Source organism: Miniopterus natalensis, chromosome 2, assembly GCF_054644295.1.
Source record: "Miniopterus natalensis isolate mMinNat1 chromosome 2, mMinNat1.hap1, whole genome shotgun sequence".
In the NCBI taxonomy this organism is placed as follows: Eukaryota; Metazoa; Chordata; class Mammalia; order Chiroptera; family Miniopteridae; genus Miniopterus; species Miniopterus natalensis.
In genome coordinates this window covers 172,806,614-172,823,403 of record NC_142082.1, presented here as the reverse complement: position 1 = coordinate 172,823,403, position 16,790 = coordinate 172,806,614, and the positions used below count along the sequence as shown (strand labels likewise).

The following is a 16,790-nucleotide window of genomic DNA, read 5'->3' as shown; positions in this document are numbered from 1 at the left end:
GTTCTGTGTGGGGAGCGGTTCGTTTTGCACCGAGCGGCCTATTTTCTCCTGGTGCAGCTCTGTTTGAGACAGGCAAGCTGAAATTATTTCAGGAGGGGAATAATTATTTTGCCCTTGGCTCTCTTCTGGCTTTCTGAAAATAGGCGCCAGTGCTGGAAAAGAGCTTCTCCATAAACTGAACAGGGTCACCGTGTTAACCTGCAGGAATGTGTCACAGAGAATCGACTTCGATTTTCAGGATTTCTTTTCTCTTTTACCTCAAGATTCAGATTCCAAGGCCGAGAGCCTCCCATTGGCGCAGTGTGGCCATGATGCCATCAGGACATTTGCACTGACAGCCATTTAGACTATTTAATGGAGAAACAGTTTCCCCAGAGCAAACCTGGGCCGCTGTTACCAGAAGGGGGAGGAATGGGTACCAAGAAGCGGGGCCGCTCAGGAGACCTTGACTACGCGACTCCCACAGCTCTTCCTAGCGGCCTAGGTCGGGGGAGAGGGTGGGAACCAGTCATTTTTCTGCAAAACAGCTGTCACTCTATAAAGAGGACATATTGCCACCTTGAAATAACTTATACATCAATAAGAGATTCTAAAAAGGAAAAGATTAGACATTTTTAATGGCCTTTACTTTGAAGGTTGCCAACCAATTAAATAGTAATGAATATCCTCATTGAATATCCCTTGCTATTTAGATATGTTTTAAGAATATTGCGGGAAAAAGATCTGCTCTGGTTGAGATAAGAAGAGGATTTTGTTTCAGTGCAGTGCATATTTTCTGTGCAGTGCGTAGCTGGCGTTTGTCTCTCGGATGGCCTGAGGCCTCTGAACTGGGTGTTCTGAAGCTGGCATTGCCTCAGGTAGCTCACCAAACCCTTCTGGCTGTTGACTTCCAGAAGGAGCCCCTCTCTGTGGGAGAAAGGGTCAACACTATTGAAACTCTTGATATTAGATGCTAGAACAGGGAACAGAAGCTCTCGTATTTCCATAGGAATGCCAGAATATGCACAAAAATTGGAACATTTTTACTCAACCAATCTCAAATATAAGATTTGAAATAAATTTGCAGAATTTTATAATGTTCAGAAAGTTTCCATGAAAGCTAATTTTGCAGAAATTTTTCAAGCCTATATTGCGTATCAGAGATGAACAGAATGATTGCTCCCAAGGTAATACATTAAGAAGGGTTAAAAGATGTATTGAACGTGGACTTTGAGCTTTCTTTGTAACATATTTGGTACGTGTCATAAAGGGACTTTCAACTGTCAGTATTTAGCTTGTGCACACAGCATTTTAAGAAAGCACAATTATAATGGCATAGTAGTTTTTCAGCGTGAGAACCTTTAAACTGAATTGACTGAATTCTTAAGTTTGAATATAAATTAGAACTATGACTATACATGTGCCAGGAGAGGAATTATACACACAAGATATGTCAACTTTGTGTTCATTTCAGTACCTTATCTATTGCTGTGATGTACTTAAGTACTTATCTCTTTCCTTTTTTAGCTTCATGCTCTTCCCTAATTACAGCATGGCTTGTTTAAATGATTTCCTACAGCCACGGGAGAGCAATTTATATAAATGCTCAGAATGATTAGAATATTAATGTTCCCCCAATCAAACCAGAATTCCCAAATCTCTGAAAGTATCGATTTTATTTCATTGAACTTAAATTAGGAATGTTTCTACCTTTTGTAATTACTTAATAAATTTGTGCATGTGTATGTATATATATTTCTGTAGGATACATTGCTTGCTTCCAAAAATACTCTGGGGCGGGGGGTGGATTTCTGTAGTTTTTTCCCCCAGTAGTTCAGATTTGTTTTCTGTTTGTTTTCATTTAGTTTTAATCCTAATCCTTTGCAAAGACACACATTCTGGACAATTATTTTAGGAGGGACCTTCACGTGGACCAGCCTGTATGGTGTCAACCAATCCCAAGTGCAGAGATATATTTCCTGTAAAAGCAGATTCCAGGCAAAACTGTAAGCAAAACTATGATATATGTATTGTTAATAACCCTTAGCTGTCTTTATGGAAACTCTTCCACAATTCAAGCTTAAGTTTGCCCAAGTCTGTCTTCTGTGTCATGAAATTCCAAGATAAATTATATACTTACTTGTGAAAGGATGAAGTAGAACAAAGTGGTACTGTATGTTTTAAATAAGGTAGTTAAAAATATTTATATTAATTATTAAGTAAAACAAATCTGACCAAGTAAATTGTCATATGTTGTGCATCTGTTTGTATAAGGAATTACAGGGAAAATTATAAATATATGGCTCTTGTCATGAAGTAACTTAGCAGCAAGTTAGGAAAATATGCCCAAGTATATAAAAAGTGAAATAACACTAGAGAGGGATAGGGGTTCCATGAAACACTGTAACAATAGAGGAAATGTTCCAGAGCATTATAGTGCCAGATGTGCTGATGTATTTTATTTTCAAACACAGCCAAGGGCCTGTAACTCTGCTCTAATACTTGCTACTTGAGTGATCCTGGGAGAGTTAGTCTCTCAGAACTTCAGTTTCTGAACTTGTAAAATGAGCAGTAAGACATATTATACATCTCCTGGGAGGTATTGTAAAATACTGTGTTCAACACACAGATGGTAGGGGTCCAGTGAGTAGGAATTCCTTTTCCCATCTCAAATCGTGGGATGTGAATCCTGGCTGAGAGAGTCCTGTCAACCGGGCACTATATAGTATGTCATATATATAATATATATCATTCTGAAGAATGATCCCATGTGGGCAGGCGGAGAAGCGTGAGAGAGCATTGCAGGCAGGGAGAGTGATTTGGACAAAGCACAGAGGTCAGAAGGACAGCATGGTCAGAGAACTCTCCAGCCCATCTTGGCTTGAGCCAAGAGTATGAACAGTGGCTGGTTCTTTCCCGGGAGGCCTTGGTGACCACCACTCCCCATGCTGATCAATAAGGCTGACTCTGCCCACAGGTATTTGGGGACTTCAAAACGCTACATAGACTGGTTAAGAGTAACACGGTGATCAGAGTAGGAGATGGAGTGACAAGTCTATTTCTGTTCAAAGGAGAACATGAAAATATTGTGATGTCACATGTTAGAACTCAATATATTGAGAGTAAATTGGCTTAGCCATGATCTGTCTTTGGAAAATTCCACAGTGAAAACTCTCTATGAATCTGAGTACAGTAACTGGACAGGCAATCCTCCAAAAGTGAGCTTAAGAGGTGTGGTATTTTAAGGAACATGTAATTTATATGTCCAGCAATCCACCAGAGTTCAAATCTATACCAGAAGTGATACCTTTCCCAAAATAATTGTGCACATGCTCTTCTGTTGCCCTGGGAACACGAACCTCAAAAAGCCCACTTTTATAATAAAAAGGACAGCATTAGAGGTTTCTTAAAAAGAAACGATTTCCTTCAGAATAGCCCAATGGGTCTCCTTAACAAGGCAAGACCCCCTGAGCTCAGGGGAACCGTTTTCTCCGGCCTTCTAACACTGGCTCCCTGGAAAGAATGAATCTCAGCCCCAAAGTCAGACTTACAACCTTGATTGACCCGGGGCAACATCAGATGTTGATAAGTGATCTATTTAAATAGCATTAAAGTCAAATAAAACAATATGGTAAAGTATTAAACTCATATAAGCAAGGGGGGTGTCTGAGCAGGAAAGTGCCTGGAAATATTTTCTGATGATTCAGAGGTGAGATATAATTACTTATCCTATTTTGAGGCAATAACAAAACACTTAGCTTGGTCAATCAAGGGGAAAGGCTGTTGTTTGGCACCCGCTGCAGGGCGGTTCTCCCCGAGTGGACTCTGAGGTGGAGGTTAGCATGCCCGAGCCCATTAGGGAGGTGAAGGGAGGGAAGAAAGCAGGATGGCCAGGGGGAGAAATTGGACTCAGTCTCAACAGAGGCCTCAGGGGAGCTCTAAAGCTTCTAATCCAGTGGTCACTGGACGCCCCAGGGAAGGAGCCATGACTGTGGGGCTGATACCTCTCCCCACCCTCAGGCAGCTCATCCCAGTGTCCACTACAGCACCACTGGGGGAAAATGCAGGCACCTTAGCGAGAGAAATATTTACTATTGAACTGATTATTAAGACATAGCCTTCAATGGCATCAATCCTAATAATATCAAGAACTACCATTTAGCAAGTGTTCATTACTTGCCAAGCTCTCTGCCATATAATATATATTATTTCATCTAGTCTTATAACTCTGTGAGGTAGACATTGTTATCTCCAGGTGCAAATGAACAAACTGAGGATGGGACAGGCCAAATCATTTGCCCGGGGTCACGTATGGTAGGTGGGGACAGGACTTATGCTCAGGTCTGGTTCCAGCACTGTTCTATAAGCCCTTGCACGCTCCTGGGGCACACACTGTGTACATGATGCTGAACACTGTTGGGAAGATACTGTCCAAGGAATGCAGGTTTGCCTTTCATACTTCATGGATGGTATTATAAACCACATTTAAACATGCTTGATGAGTTGCTATGTAGGTGCTGAGTATATTTAGCACTTTATAATTGTATCACTTTTAAAAGGAGAATAGTTGCTGCTCTGTTGACTAATAAAACCTTTACTTCATGACAAGAAGCCCTGAAGTAGTATAATTAGATACCATTATAAAGCTAATAATACCCGTGGAACTCTGACCAGGAGAATGCATTCATTCAATGGAAAAACATCACCTATCTTAAGTATTTCCAAACACACTGTTGATTGATATCATAAGAGGAAGGCTAGGCCAGGATGAAATAAGTAGCATTTTTGATAAACAAGATAATATGCATTTATTGAGTATAATCATGCAAGTTTCTTCTGTTTATGTAACAATTTCCCTCTCCTTTGGGATGGAAATCACAACTGCCGTTTGCTGGCTTGTTTCCACTTCTTTAGGTCCCTCTACATCAATCTCGTGGGACTCTGGGTAATCCTCGTCTGCGCAGTGCTCTGTGGGCTCGCCCTGTATTCCAGGTACCACGACTGCGATCCTTGGACAAACAATAAAGTGTCTGCACCGGACCAGGTTCAGTACCATGCCTCTCTTCCATGTGCATTTTTGACATTCAGAAAGCTTGTTAGTTGGGAGGAAAGAGTGTTCACGTTCTTATAGAGAAACAATGAATAGGCACCATATGAGTCATCTTTAATTTCTATAAAGCATTTGGCAAAATTTTGCTTTAGCGGATATAGCAAGAAAAAAGAATGCTGTATCCAAGGTTAAAATATTGAAATACACGAAAAAATTCCAAGCCAGGTGTTAAACAGGGAGAGTTCAAGGCTGAGAGTAGAAATGTAAACACAGTTTTAAAAGGCCAATCTATCCACAAACCATGTTAGCATATAACATTTCATGGTATTGTTACATCTCCCATTTGTAAACAGTTTACTTATCAGTTTTTAATTTCTTAGATTAAAGTATAGTTGGTATACAATATTAGTTATATTAGTTTCAGGTGTACGATACACCAATTTACCTTTTTATATCGTACAATGCCGTCATCCCACTAATTCTAGTGTTCATCTGTCACCGTGCAAACTTGCCACAATAGTATCCATTATATTCCCCTTACTTTCCAGTTTTCAAGTGACAGAGAAATGGATCTAATGAGTGAACACTGACTGAATACCAACTATGGGATGAGACTGTGTGCCGAGAGCTTTGCATGCTTTATCTCATTCTCACAGCCTCGTAATTCTAATTTTATAGATGAGGGAATGAATCTCAGAGAGGTTAGAGAAATTGCCCCAGGTCACACAGCTAATAAATAAGAATTTATTTATTATTTATTTATTTTGGTAGGGTCAGGTACTGTCATAAGTGCTTTGTATAAGTTTCAACTTTTAGTTCTCCCAGCTACACTCTGAGGTAGGTTCTATGATTATTTCCCTTTTAAAGATGAGGAAACTGAGGCACAGAGAAGTTAAGTAACCAGCTGACAAGCCTGGACCCTTTTATTAAGCATATTCCATATACTTTACTAAGAGCTTTACATAGATTATCTAATTTAGGTCTCATAGCAACTCTGTGAGGTCAGTATTATCACCCTTATTTCACAGGTGAGGAAACTGAGGCTCAGAGAAATTAAGAAGAGCCACATCTGTCCGAATCCCAAGCCTGTAGCCTTAACTACTACACTCTTCTTTAAGTCCTAGCAGTCAAAAAGTTTAATTTTAGGTATTTGAAAATTTCAGTTTTGTGGAATAGCTACCTTTCGTTTTTGAAAAAACACAAGATAAATGAGGCATTAATTAATTTTACTTGGTAGCAAATGGTACAGAGGAGTAAATTTTGGAATTTTTCAGCTCATGCCTTATTTGGTGCTGGACATTCTGCAAGATTATCCCGGACTTCCTGGACTTTTTGTGGCCTGTGCTTACAGTGGGACATTAAGGTATGTACAGCAACTCTAAAAATACATGGTTCCCCTGTTGAGATCTTTCATTTTTATTGGATATTTGTGGGGATAAAGCTGAACTCTGACATGGGCACAAATGGCCCAAAGGAGGCAGTCTACCCCGTGTCCTCTGTCAGTCTGCCTCTTATCTTTATGGGCTAGCAGTCTGTTATCATCAGTCTCCACTTTCAGCTTGGTCCCTTCCATCTAATACACTCTCCTGTTCCCGATAGGGCCACAATAATGGTGATCAGTGATGGTAGCTTTCACTAATTATCAAAAATGGGTGCCTACAGTCTTGGTTTAATATATACATGTAGCTGAAGTGGGGTCTAATGGGAAATTAGAATTAAAATTTCCTATTTACATAATATACTCTATGTTTGATCATATCCATTGCACTTTCTGCGTGGGTTTGCTGCAGGGAATTCTTCTTATTAGCAAACTACAGCATGTGTTAGTGAGGAGCCAGGAAATAAATATTATCGATACTTACAGCATATGCAAGTGGGGACTTGTGACAGTCCTTCTATGCACAAAGAAAAGTATGTTTTGAAGTCATTATGAAAGACTACTGCATAGCCTGTGCAGATTCTCTCCATAGACCCCGAGGATGAATTGCAACCTGGAGGCAACAGTAAGTCGCCCTTTTCTTGAGCACTAAGCCTGCGAGTGTTGCCGGAGTCGTTCTTGGTTAACAGGCTCCAGGCAGAGGACTGGAGGTCATTCAAAATAATATAGCAGAAATTGGGTTATATTTCAGAAGTATCAATTTCTTCCCCCCTTTCTCATTGCCACTTAACGTACTATTGAGGTTTAAATATTGTAAGTCAGAAGGCTCACCTTCCCTTTCAGCACAGTGTCCTCCAGCATCAACGCCTTGGCAGCGGTGACCGTGGAAGACCTAGTCAAACCCAACTTCCGCTCGCTCTCAGAGAGGTCTCTCTCTTGGATTTCCCAAGGAATGAGTAAGTTCCCACCCCCACAGTCCCATTTCTGAGCTCGGCGAGACGATGCTTTAGAGATACTCTTTTCCACAGAAGATTTGCAGTAGGAACCTCTGAATGTAAATATGTACACATATTCACGCCCATGACATTTGCCATCAAGATTTGGGAGACACGCCCAGCAGTTCATCGTCAGGAACCACGAGGAGTGATTTCCCAGCCCAAGTCTGTTAAAATCTTAGCCACAGGGGAAAAAAACAGCCACCATTCAACCCTTTTCCTTTTCAACTTTAGACCAAATTTTTAAGAACTATTCTAGTTTGGAACCAAGAGCCACACTTTTCCTATGTTCCCTAAGAAGGAGCTGTCAGTTTAATTGTATGAACCGAAGATAAAGAAATAGACTTTTGACCCGATTTGATTGTCTCTTCCCTCTGCACCCATAGAGTGCCCTAGAGATGGCCCATAAAGTTGTGCAAGGAATGCTCAAGTTCTATTCTTAGGTTATAGAACCTGACTGGGGGTTTAACATCAGCCTGAATGGAAAGGCTGAAAGGCCTCCAGTTCCCAAATGGCTCAACGTGTAATATCTTGTTCAGAGAAATCCGCCTAGTGCACTTCACTCTTCAAGTCAACATCTTGGGTGCACATGTTTTAGAATGAACGACTAACAATTTTTTGTTAAAAGAATCTTTAAACCTTAGCACAATAACGCTAATAGACTGTCAAAGAAATTGTAATACCCTGTTTTGAGCCATACTTCTACATATAATTGCCATGACTATAGCCTGGAACAATACTTAATTTATATTCTTCATTGTCCCCTAAATTTAAAGAGTATTGCATCATTTTATTATGTACCCAGGTTTAATCCTGAAGCATAATTTCAGAATGATACAATGCTTCCTGAGGAGTATTTAGACTGGCTCATTATGGGATTATTGAAGCTCAGTGGTTTAGTAGAATGAATAGAAGCTTTTGAAGCCAGATGAACCCCATCTGCCTCATTACTTTACTTGCTATTAGGCTTGAGTAAACCCGATAACCCACTTGAGCCTCTGTTTCTTTGTATGGAAAATAGGAAAAAATATTCACCTTGCAGGGATACTATGAGGTTTAGAGATAATGCATATAAAACAAGAGACACTAGCTGGTGCTCAAAGAAGGGTGCTGCTGCTGATTAATAATGAGATTGATATTAAATTATTATCTCAAGGTATTTCCAGTAAGGGCTTCATCGAGAAGAACATGGCAGATGATTTGACTGTGTTTTCAATAACTTCGAAAGCCTAAGTCCACAATGGTGACCGTCTTGAGCTATCCAGTGGAGTAGAATCAAGCTAATACTATTTATATTAGGATTCAGAGGCATGAAGAAAATCATTGCAGTAAGAGCTCTTTGCAAAAAGTTAATATAAGGTTTTCCATTTAGGTGCAATTAGATTATTTACCTAATATACTTAACAAAGGCATGAGGGTTAGTGTAAGTAAGATAGGAGTAACATAATATAAGGAATGCACTAGTTTTATGATGAGCCAATGTGTCATTCATGTTTCTATATTTTGAATTTTATATGTGAGAAATAATGACTGACTTCAGGCGATTTTTGCTGAATGGATGTCTTTAAAAATAAAATTGGGGGCTGGGTAAGCCTTCCTATAATTTAAATAGTAAAACATGTATTTGGAGAAAATCTGGGGGGGGGGGGAATCCCATAATCTGACCACCAGCAGTGGCTTGAGAATTTCTATAAACAAGTTTTGGGGGGAAATTTAGCAGAAGGGAGAGTGTGATACTGGTCTTGAAGTTGCCTTTCTTTGCCAGCTTAGCAGGAAAGGCTTGGGCCTGTTGGTGGAGATTATGAGAGGGCAAAGACTCTGATTGCTGAGGTTTATTACTCCCTTCCCCCACCATGTCGTACAGAGTAGAGTTGAATTGTGTCCTATTTTTAATAAACTGAAAACAGACCTGACCCTTCCTTTATATAAAAAAAATGTTGATGGAGGATTAGATTGCTGACACAATAGTTCTTAGGTTTAAAATCCCTATAGTTAATTCTAGGGATTCTCTACTTATATAACCTAGTGCTGTAGTTAATCCTTGGACACAATGTCAGGATTTTATTTCCTCTTCACACACTGCTGATTGCGTAGGAAAACGCCCCTTTCCTTTCTTGCTGGCTCTGAAGTACGCAGCCTTTCTTCACCAGTCATGTACTCACTGGAATCAAAGGTGTGGCAGCTTATTCTGTTGAGAATTCTAACCCTCTGGCTCTGGACTTTACACTGACTTTTACATTGTCCATCTAGGTGTGCTGTTTGGAGCCCTGTGTATTGGAATGGCTGCTCTGGCATCACTGCTGGGAGCTCTGTTGCAGGTAAGAGCTGACCCTCAAAACTTTGAGTCATAATCACTTTTTATTTTTTAGTTTTATTTTAAAATATCTTTTTATTGATTTCAGAGAGAGAAAGGGAGAGGGAGAGAGAGATAAAAACATCAATGAGAAACACCAATGAGCTGCCTCCTGCACGCCCCCTACTGGGCATTGAGCCTGAAATGTGCTCTGACTGGGAATCAAACCGGTGACCTCCTGGTGGGCGGGCCTATGCTCAAAACTCTGAGCTACACCGGCCAGGGCTCAAATAGATTTTAAATCTCTTTCTAGATAATTTGATCAATTATCAATCTTTTTTTAAATCATGTTTTTCATTCTAGTTCCATACTTAGGGAACCAAGGATGGCATTGGGTTTCTTTGCCATCTGTGGTCACTTAGTGGTACTTATCTGTAGTCTTGTTTTGAGGAGGATTCGGAGACTGTTAAAGCATAGGGAGTGACGTGATTGATTATTAAGGTCTGGGGGGAGTGGTGCCACTCTTCACTTATGCGTTCATACGGGTGCTCCCATTGCCTCATGGGTCTCCACCTCCCTTACAGTTTGCTTCACTTATTGAGGATATCTGACGGAGCATATGGATACCTGGGACTAAGAAGCCAACGCTTCCAAGTTCTATTGATCTCTTTGCCAATGACAAGGCTTCCATGCTTTTTGAAAGGAGCCCAAATACTTTAAATCCTCTACCTGATGAAATTACTTTGAAACATTTTACCTCTGGATTTGAGATTTCTAATTGCTGGCTTTATATTATTTTCACAGGCAGCACTCAGCATAATTGGCATGATCGGTGGACCACTTCTGGGCTTGTTTAGTTTGGGCATTTTGGTTCCCTTTGCCAACTCGATTGTAAGTATAAAGAATGAATATATGTAAAGATTTCTTTCCAAAATATGATAGCAGCTTTACAGTTTTTTCTCAGTTGTAAAGATGTGGTTCCCATGCTTTCCATCATTAGTGACTTGTCTCAGTGACTTAGATTACTCGTATCAGCTTTGCTGGGGTGTACAGTGAGGCACTCGCAATGGGGCCCTGCATTTGTGAAGTTCAATGGAAACTGTCCAAACAATATAGTGCAATTTCAAATATTCATAATATAACTAAGGGGCAACATTTCTTACGGATTTATCTTTTTGCCCTTCTTGAAAATTAATCCCTAGCAATTAACCAAGGAGACTGACAGGCTCAGGTGTGAGAAATTTAAGGACGGTAGAGTTGAGAATACCTGTGAATATCCAGAGTTCAGCAAAGAGGAGCAATAAGGTCTTCACCACTTTGGCCAGAAAGTTTCTACTCCCGATATTTAAAGCTGTCGCTCCAACAACATGCTTCTAGCCCCAAAGGGGTGATCATAACTGGGAACAGTATCCAAACGAGGGAGTAGCTCTGCTCTTCTACATCTACATTTCTGTGCTTTGAAGAACTAAATTTTGTTTGTAATAAGTGAAATTGAAATTATTTATCTGAAAGCCAGGTAAAAGTCCATTGGTTCAGTCTCGCCATGAGATGAAGTTCAGGAAAAACTGATCATGTCCATGGTTGTTTCCAAAAGATTGAGAGCAACCATAGAACTATGACTTTACATTTAGAACTCAGTGTTCCTCATAATGCATTAGGAATCAGTAAGGGAGATACTAATAAGAGCTTTACTGTCACTATTATGAATTATTCTCAGTGAAGTACCATATGAAAAGCTAGTTTGGTAGAAATTAATTATAATGAAAAGGAATGGTTGGTGTCTACCTCAGAAGGTTAAAGCTCTGAGTAGACTCTGCGTCATGAAAGGCGCAGTGATTTGCCGAGTGTTTGAAACACTTTGAAAAGGCTGCTTTTTGGGTTTTGACATTTCCACCATGAATCTCTTCCTCCAGGAAAGCTGGACGTGGCTAGATCCAACATGTTCTTTTTCAGAGAAATAAGATACTAGTATTTTTTATAAAAAGGGGCAGGTACCTTGCCTGTACTAGATCCACATTTTCACCAGCCAAATACCTACCCGCACCGTGGAGGGGGCGCCCGCCTTCCCTCCCTCTTCCCCCTTCTCTCCTTCCTTTACTCTTCCTCCCTCCCTTCCTCTCCTTTCCCTCCTCTCACTCATTCACTTATTTATTCATTTGTGCCGTGAATATTTATGGCCTTGGAACTGTCCTGGGCCTAGAGCGCGCTGGCGCTTTCTGCCCACGTGGGTTTTGTTATGCTGTGTACCCTCGGCAAGTCCCGTCGATGCTGGGAGGGAGCAAGCCTGGCTGTTAGCACCCGGCCACCCTCCCGTTCCAACTTCAAGTTGTTAAAAGAGTATTTATTGTGTGCCTACAATATGTCCAACACTGCGGTAAATGTCGGGGCATCAAAAATAAAGAAACCGAATTCTGCTTTCCAGGGTTCCCAGCTTAATGAAAGGGCTCGCACGCCTGGTCCCAACAGAAACCCTCGGATGTGGTCAGCAGACTGCTCCCTCTCCCGACACGCTGCTGCTGTGTTCCTACCCTGTGACTGTGACTTACGGGGCCCCCTTACTTCAGATATTCTCCCCTGTCCTATGCACAGGCTGCCCTCTCTGATCACTATTCTTTTTTCTTTTCTTAATACGTCTTTACTGATTTCAGAGAGAGGAAGGGAGAGGGAGAGAGAGATGGAAACATCAGTGATGAGTCAGTGATCAGCTGCCTCCTGCACGCCCCCTGCCGGGGATCGAGCCCGAGACCCGGGCATGTGCCCTGACCAGGAATCGAACTGCGATCTCCTGGGTCCTAGGTCGATGCTCAGCCGCTGAGCCACGCCGGCCAGGGTCTGATCACTATTCTTAAACGAGGGTGGAAATTGCACCACAGAAGGAGGAGCTTCCCAGCTCCAGGTTTGCTTCTGTCTCCACCATTCGGAACTAGGGCTTAAGTCGTGGAAGGGCTGGCAGAACATCTGGATTCCTGGTGACAAGCAGGGGCAGGGAACCCCAGTCTTCCACAGACTGGGAAAGCCAATGTCTTCAGAGGGGACATCTCCATTTGTCTCTAGAAAGGTCTGGCGGGGCTGTATGCACCGGCGCGGTCACTGGTGCAGAATGCTTGCTGTTCGCCCCCGATGACCCTGTGGCTGCACCCGGTGTCAGGCCCGGAGCCAGCTCTGCGCGCGCTTGCTTCTTCACAGTGTGTGGCTCGCATGGCATGCCATCTGTCACAGAGCTAATACAGCTGGAGCTGGCTGAGAGCCAGCTGTGGTCCCGTTGTAGTTGTCTGGGTGTGAAGAGACAGGAAGGCCGGAGCAGAGGGCCGGGCGTGGGTGCAGAGTGGAAGAAATGCAAGCATGAGGCATAAGAAAAGAAAAGAAAAATGGGCCGGGCTTGGCGGGCTAGGCAGGGCCATGCAGAAAGGGAGCGGGGCGCATCGTCCTGGGCCGAGGGGCCGGGCCCGCGCTGCCCTGGCAAGAGGGAGGCACCTTGTGAGGGGCAACAGTTTTAGGGGGAAGCTGGTGAATGCGGCTTAGACCATTTGAGCTTAACCTTCTAATGTTAGTTGCCATCTCAAAGCAAACGGTATTGCTTTTCTCTTAAAAAACACTCTTGCTTTGCAGGGAGCACTGACCGGCCTGATGGCCGGGTTTGCCGCTTCTTTCTGGGTGGGGATTGGGGCTCAGCTCTACCCCCCACTTCCTGAGAGGACCATGCCGCTCCGCCTCGAAACCTACGGCTGTAACAGCACACAGAATGGGACCGGATGGGTGACAACCACAGCGCCATTTTCTACCAGTACCGCTCAAGTACACAATGTTGAAAGGTATCGAATTAAGCTTTACGATGTCATAATTTAAACTAATATATGTGACAGGTACAGAACCCTAGTTGCTTTTTGTCTTGCCTGCAACACTGCGATTTTTTGCATATTTCTGAAATGAGCAGAGCTCATGTGGCTTTCTGCCTATAATATTTTGTTCAGAAATAGCAAAAAAAAAAAAAAAAAGCCATGTTTTCTAGGTTTCTATAGAAACTTCTGCCTCACCTACAGATTCGGAGCACTAAATAGCAACAACAACAAAATTCCCTTCTAGGTAAATGCTGCCAGCTCTAGTTGAATGAAAAATTGTCTTTGTCAACTGAAAATCTTTTAAAATGAAAAGCCCAATTATGAAAAAACACACACATTGTTTATATAGCCTTTGAAGTATAGCCTTTACTGACTAAAAGCTACAATTATCTAAGTACGTTGGAAGTTGCTATTTGTTCAGTTTTCAAGAGTCCAGATCTTTAGAGCACTAGCAATGAGATGCACCCGAGCTCTTTCTGCTTTAGTTTTCAGCACGCAGAACACTTTTGAGCTTCTGGATACTGACGTCGTCTGACTTAATGCAACGATGTAGACCTGTTGGTAGATGGGTGTTTTATTGTATAGAGGACGTGAGGGCAAGGTTTTCTTTAGTGGTATACAGCTGACCCTTGAATAACACAAGGTTGAACTGTGCAGATTCACTTATACACAGATTCCCCCCCCCAGTAAATACATACAGTACTGTAAATGTATTTTCTCCTCCTTATGATTTTCCTTTCTCTAGCTTACTTTATTGTAAGAATATAATATATAATACATGTAATGTACAAAATATGAGTCCATTGACCGTTTATGTTATTGGTAAGGCTTCTGGCTGTAGTGTAGTTCCCTCTTTCCACCCTGCTAATGGCGTATTACCTTGTTTTCTTTCCCATACAGCACTTTCCATCAGTGGAAATTATTATATTTATTAATTAGTTGACTTGTCTCTTGTATTTATCGCCCCATTAGAACGTAGGCTTTATGTTGGCAGGAACCTTATCTACCGTTTTAATGACAGCCTCTCCAATGACAGCCTCTCCAATGACAAGAACAGTGCCTGGGACATCCATCAGAGTTAAATGAATCATTTAGTTTTTATTTTCGTGTAAGGTCAAGGTTAAGTCACACTTTTAATTCCTGATCCAATAAGATAAAATTGGGACAGGAGATTATGACATTAAAATCACTATTAAGTATTATCTTTTGACTTTGCCACGAGGATTATTGACACTCTTAGCTGCTGGTAGCACTCCGTGAACTCTTACATTACACTTTGCTCTCCCTTAGGACCCCACTGATGGATAACTGGTATTCACTGTCGTACCTGTACTTCAGCACCCTCGGAACGCTGGTAACATTATTGGTGGGAATGCTGGTCAGCTTACCAACAGGTAACTATCTGAGCGTTAGTATTGTTGTATTTATTTACCTCGACATCAGTTTCTACCACGTCTGTTTTACACTATTGATGGCATTTCACCGTAGTCCTGTTAACAGCTGGCTTGATTATTTGTTCCATTTCACTCGTGGGAAATTCGAAAGCAGAAGGCTCCTCTCTGCTTGTTCTGCCACTTACTAGCTGCATGAACTTGGAGGAGTCTGTGCAGACACTCTGAGCCTTAGCTACCTTCTGTGTGAAATGAGAAGGAGGACTGACCTATCTCATAGATTGCTTTAAGACAAAAATAAAATACTTGAAAGAGACTGTGTATAGCTACCACACTGCTAGGGATTTTACATATATTGTTACCACAGCCCTGTGTCGTTGTCCCATATGGACCTTTGTAAGCTGTAAAAAAGTACACACAGGTGAGGAATGATGATTATAATCTTCATGCCTAAATAGCGTGTGAAGGCTATTTTCAGATGTTCGTCAACTTTAAAAAATAATTAAAAAAATAAAATGGATAATACACAGTATACACTGCTCTCTGCATTGCTAGAGCTGTTATCCTGGGACTTCAGTTTGTCCCTGATGTCATGAATTCCCTTGGTCTCCCTCCTGAGTTAGACTCCCTGCCCTCTGTGTCCCTTTACTCCTAATTCTTGTTTACCCCTTTAAATAAATGGACCACATGGGAAAGAGAGGAGATTTTGGAAATGATGCATGCCTGAAAAAAGTGTTTTTAATGCTCCCTTATACTTGATTGATTGTTTGAGCAGAGAATCCTAGGTTGAAAGTAGCTTTCTTGTTTCTGAGAGGATGTCTTAATTTTCTTCTAGCTTACTATATCTCTTTTGAGAATGCCAGAGCCATGCCACCTGCTGACCCTTTGCAAGGGACCCACTTCACAATGACTGCCTTGCCCTAGGCCTTTAGTAGGGTCCTTTCAGTCTGAAGACTCATGTCTTTCAGTCCTCGGGCATTTTCCTATATTATTTCTGTTGTAATTTACTGCTGTTTTCTGTTTTCTCTTTCTGGAAACTCCTGTTAGTCAAATTTTTGAGTCTTGGACAGTTCTTCTAATTTTCTTGTCTTTTCTCTCCTATTTTCCATCTCTGTGTCTATTAGGTCTACTACATGTGGTGTTTTTTTCAATTACTTTTCCAATAATTCTCAAAGGAGAACTCTGATCCAGCCTTGAGAATAGTCTATAAGGGAAGGAGAACAGGTAGGAGGCTACTGCAGTGATCCAGGTGAGCGATCCAGGCTCGGACCAGGGGAGCAGTGCTCAGCTGGTGAATTGTGCTTGGTTCTCTAATTTCCTATGTCCCCTCACACATGCACACATGTACATCCCCAGCAACCAAAGTAGGGGAAGGCAGCTCCACTGCCCTCTGGAGCAAATGTGTAATAACTAGTCAGAAATTCCACACGCTGTCCAAGTATGTGTGATGTCTTTGTTTGCTTTATGCCACAAAGCTACCAGCGCTATGACACTTTAAGGAATCTTGCTATCCATCATCGTTTTCTGCAACCTGGATAGCACTGTCTTCCAAACATGTATTTGTAATTAATAAGTTACGTTAATAATTACTGGTGACATTAACATAATTATAGCCATAATCATATTACTTATAATGTAATTATTATATATTACAATGTATAATTATTACCCATTTATAATAAAGTTGTAGCTAATTGTTACCTCTCCTCAATTGTTTTAAAGTATTCTTTTTTTTTTTTAATTTAAATATATCTTTATTGATTCCAGAGAGAGGAAAGGAGAGGGAGAGAGAGAGACAGAAGCATCAATGATGAGAGAGTCATTGATCAAGCCCACAACCCGGGCATGTGCCCTGACCGGGAATC

General features: G+C 41.5%; 1 protein-coding gene across 1 annotated transcript in view; it reads left to right on the top strand.

Moving 5' to 3' along the window:
- Positions 1-16,790, top strand: part of SLC5A8 (solute carrier family 5 member 8) — a 37,601-nt gene that overhangs the window by 16,088 nt on the left and 4,723 nt on the right. The window contains exons 6-13 of the mRNA XM_016223161.2: positions 1,845-1,985; positions 4,894-5,023; positions 6,304-6,392; positions 7,251-7,363; positions 9,653-9,720; positions 10,500-10,586; positions 13,305-13,507; positions 14,825-14,928. Of these exons, the coding sequence (XP_016078647.2) occupies positions 1,845-1,985; positions 4,894-5,023; positions 6,304-6,392; positions 7,251-7,363; positions 9,653-9,720; positions 10,500-10,586; positions 13,305-13,507; positions 14,825-14,928 (935 nt within the window). The remainder of the gene's footprint in view (positions 1-1,844; positions 1,986-4,893; positions 5,024-6,303; positions 6,393-7,250; positions 7,364-9,652; positions 9,721-10,499; positions 10,587-13,304; positions 13,508-14,824; positions 14,929-16,790) is intronic.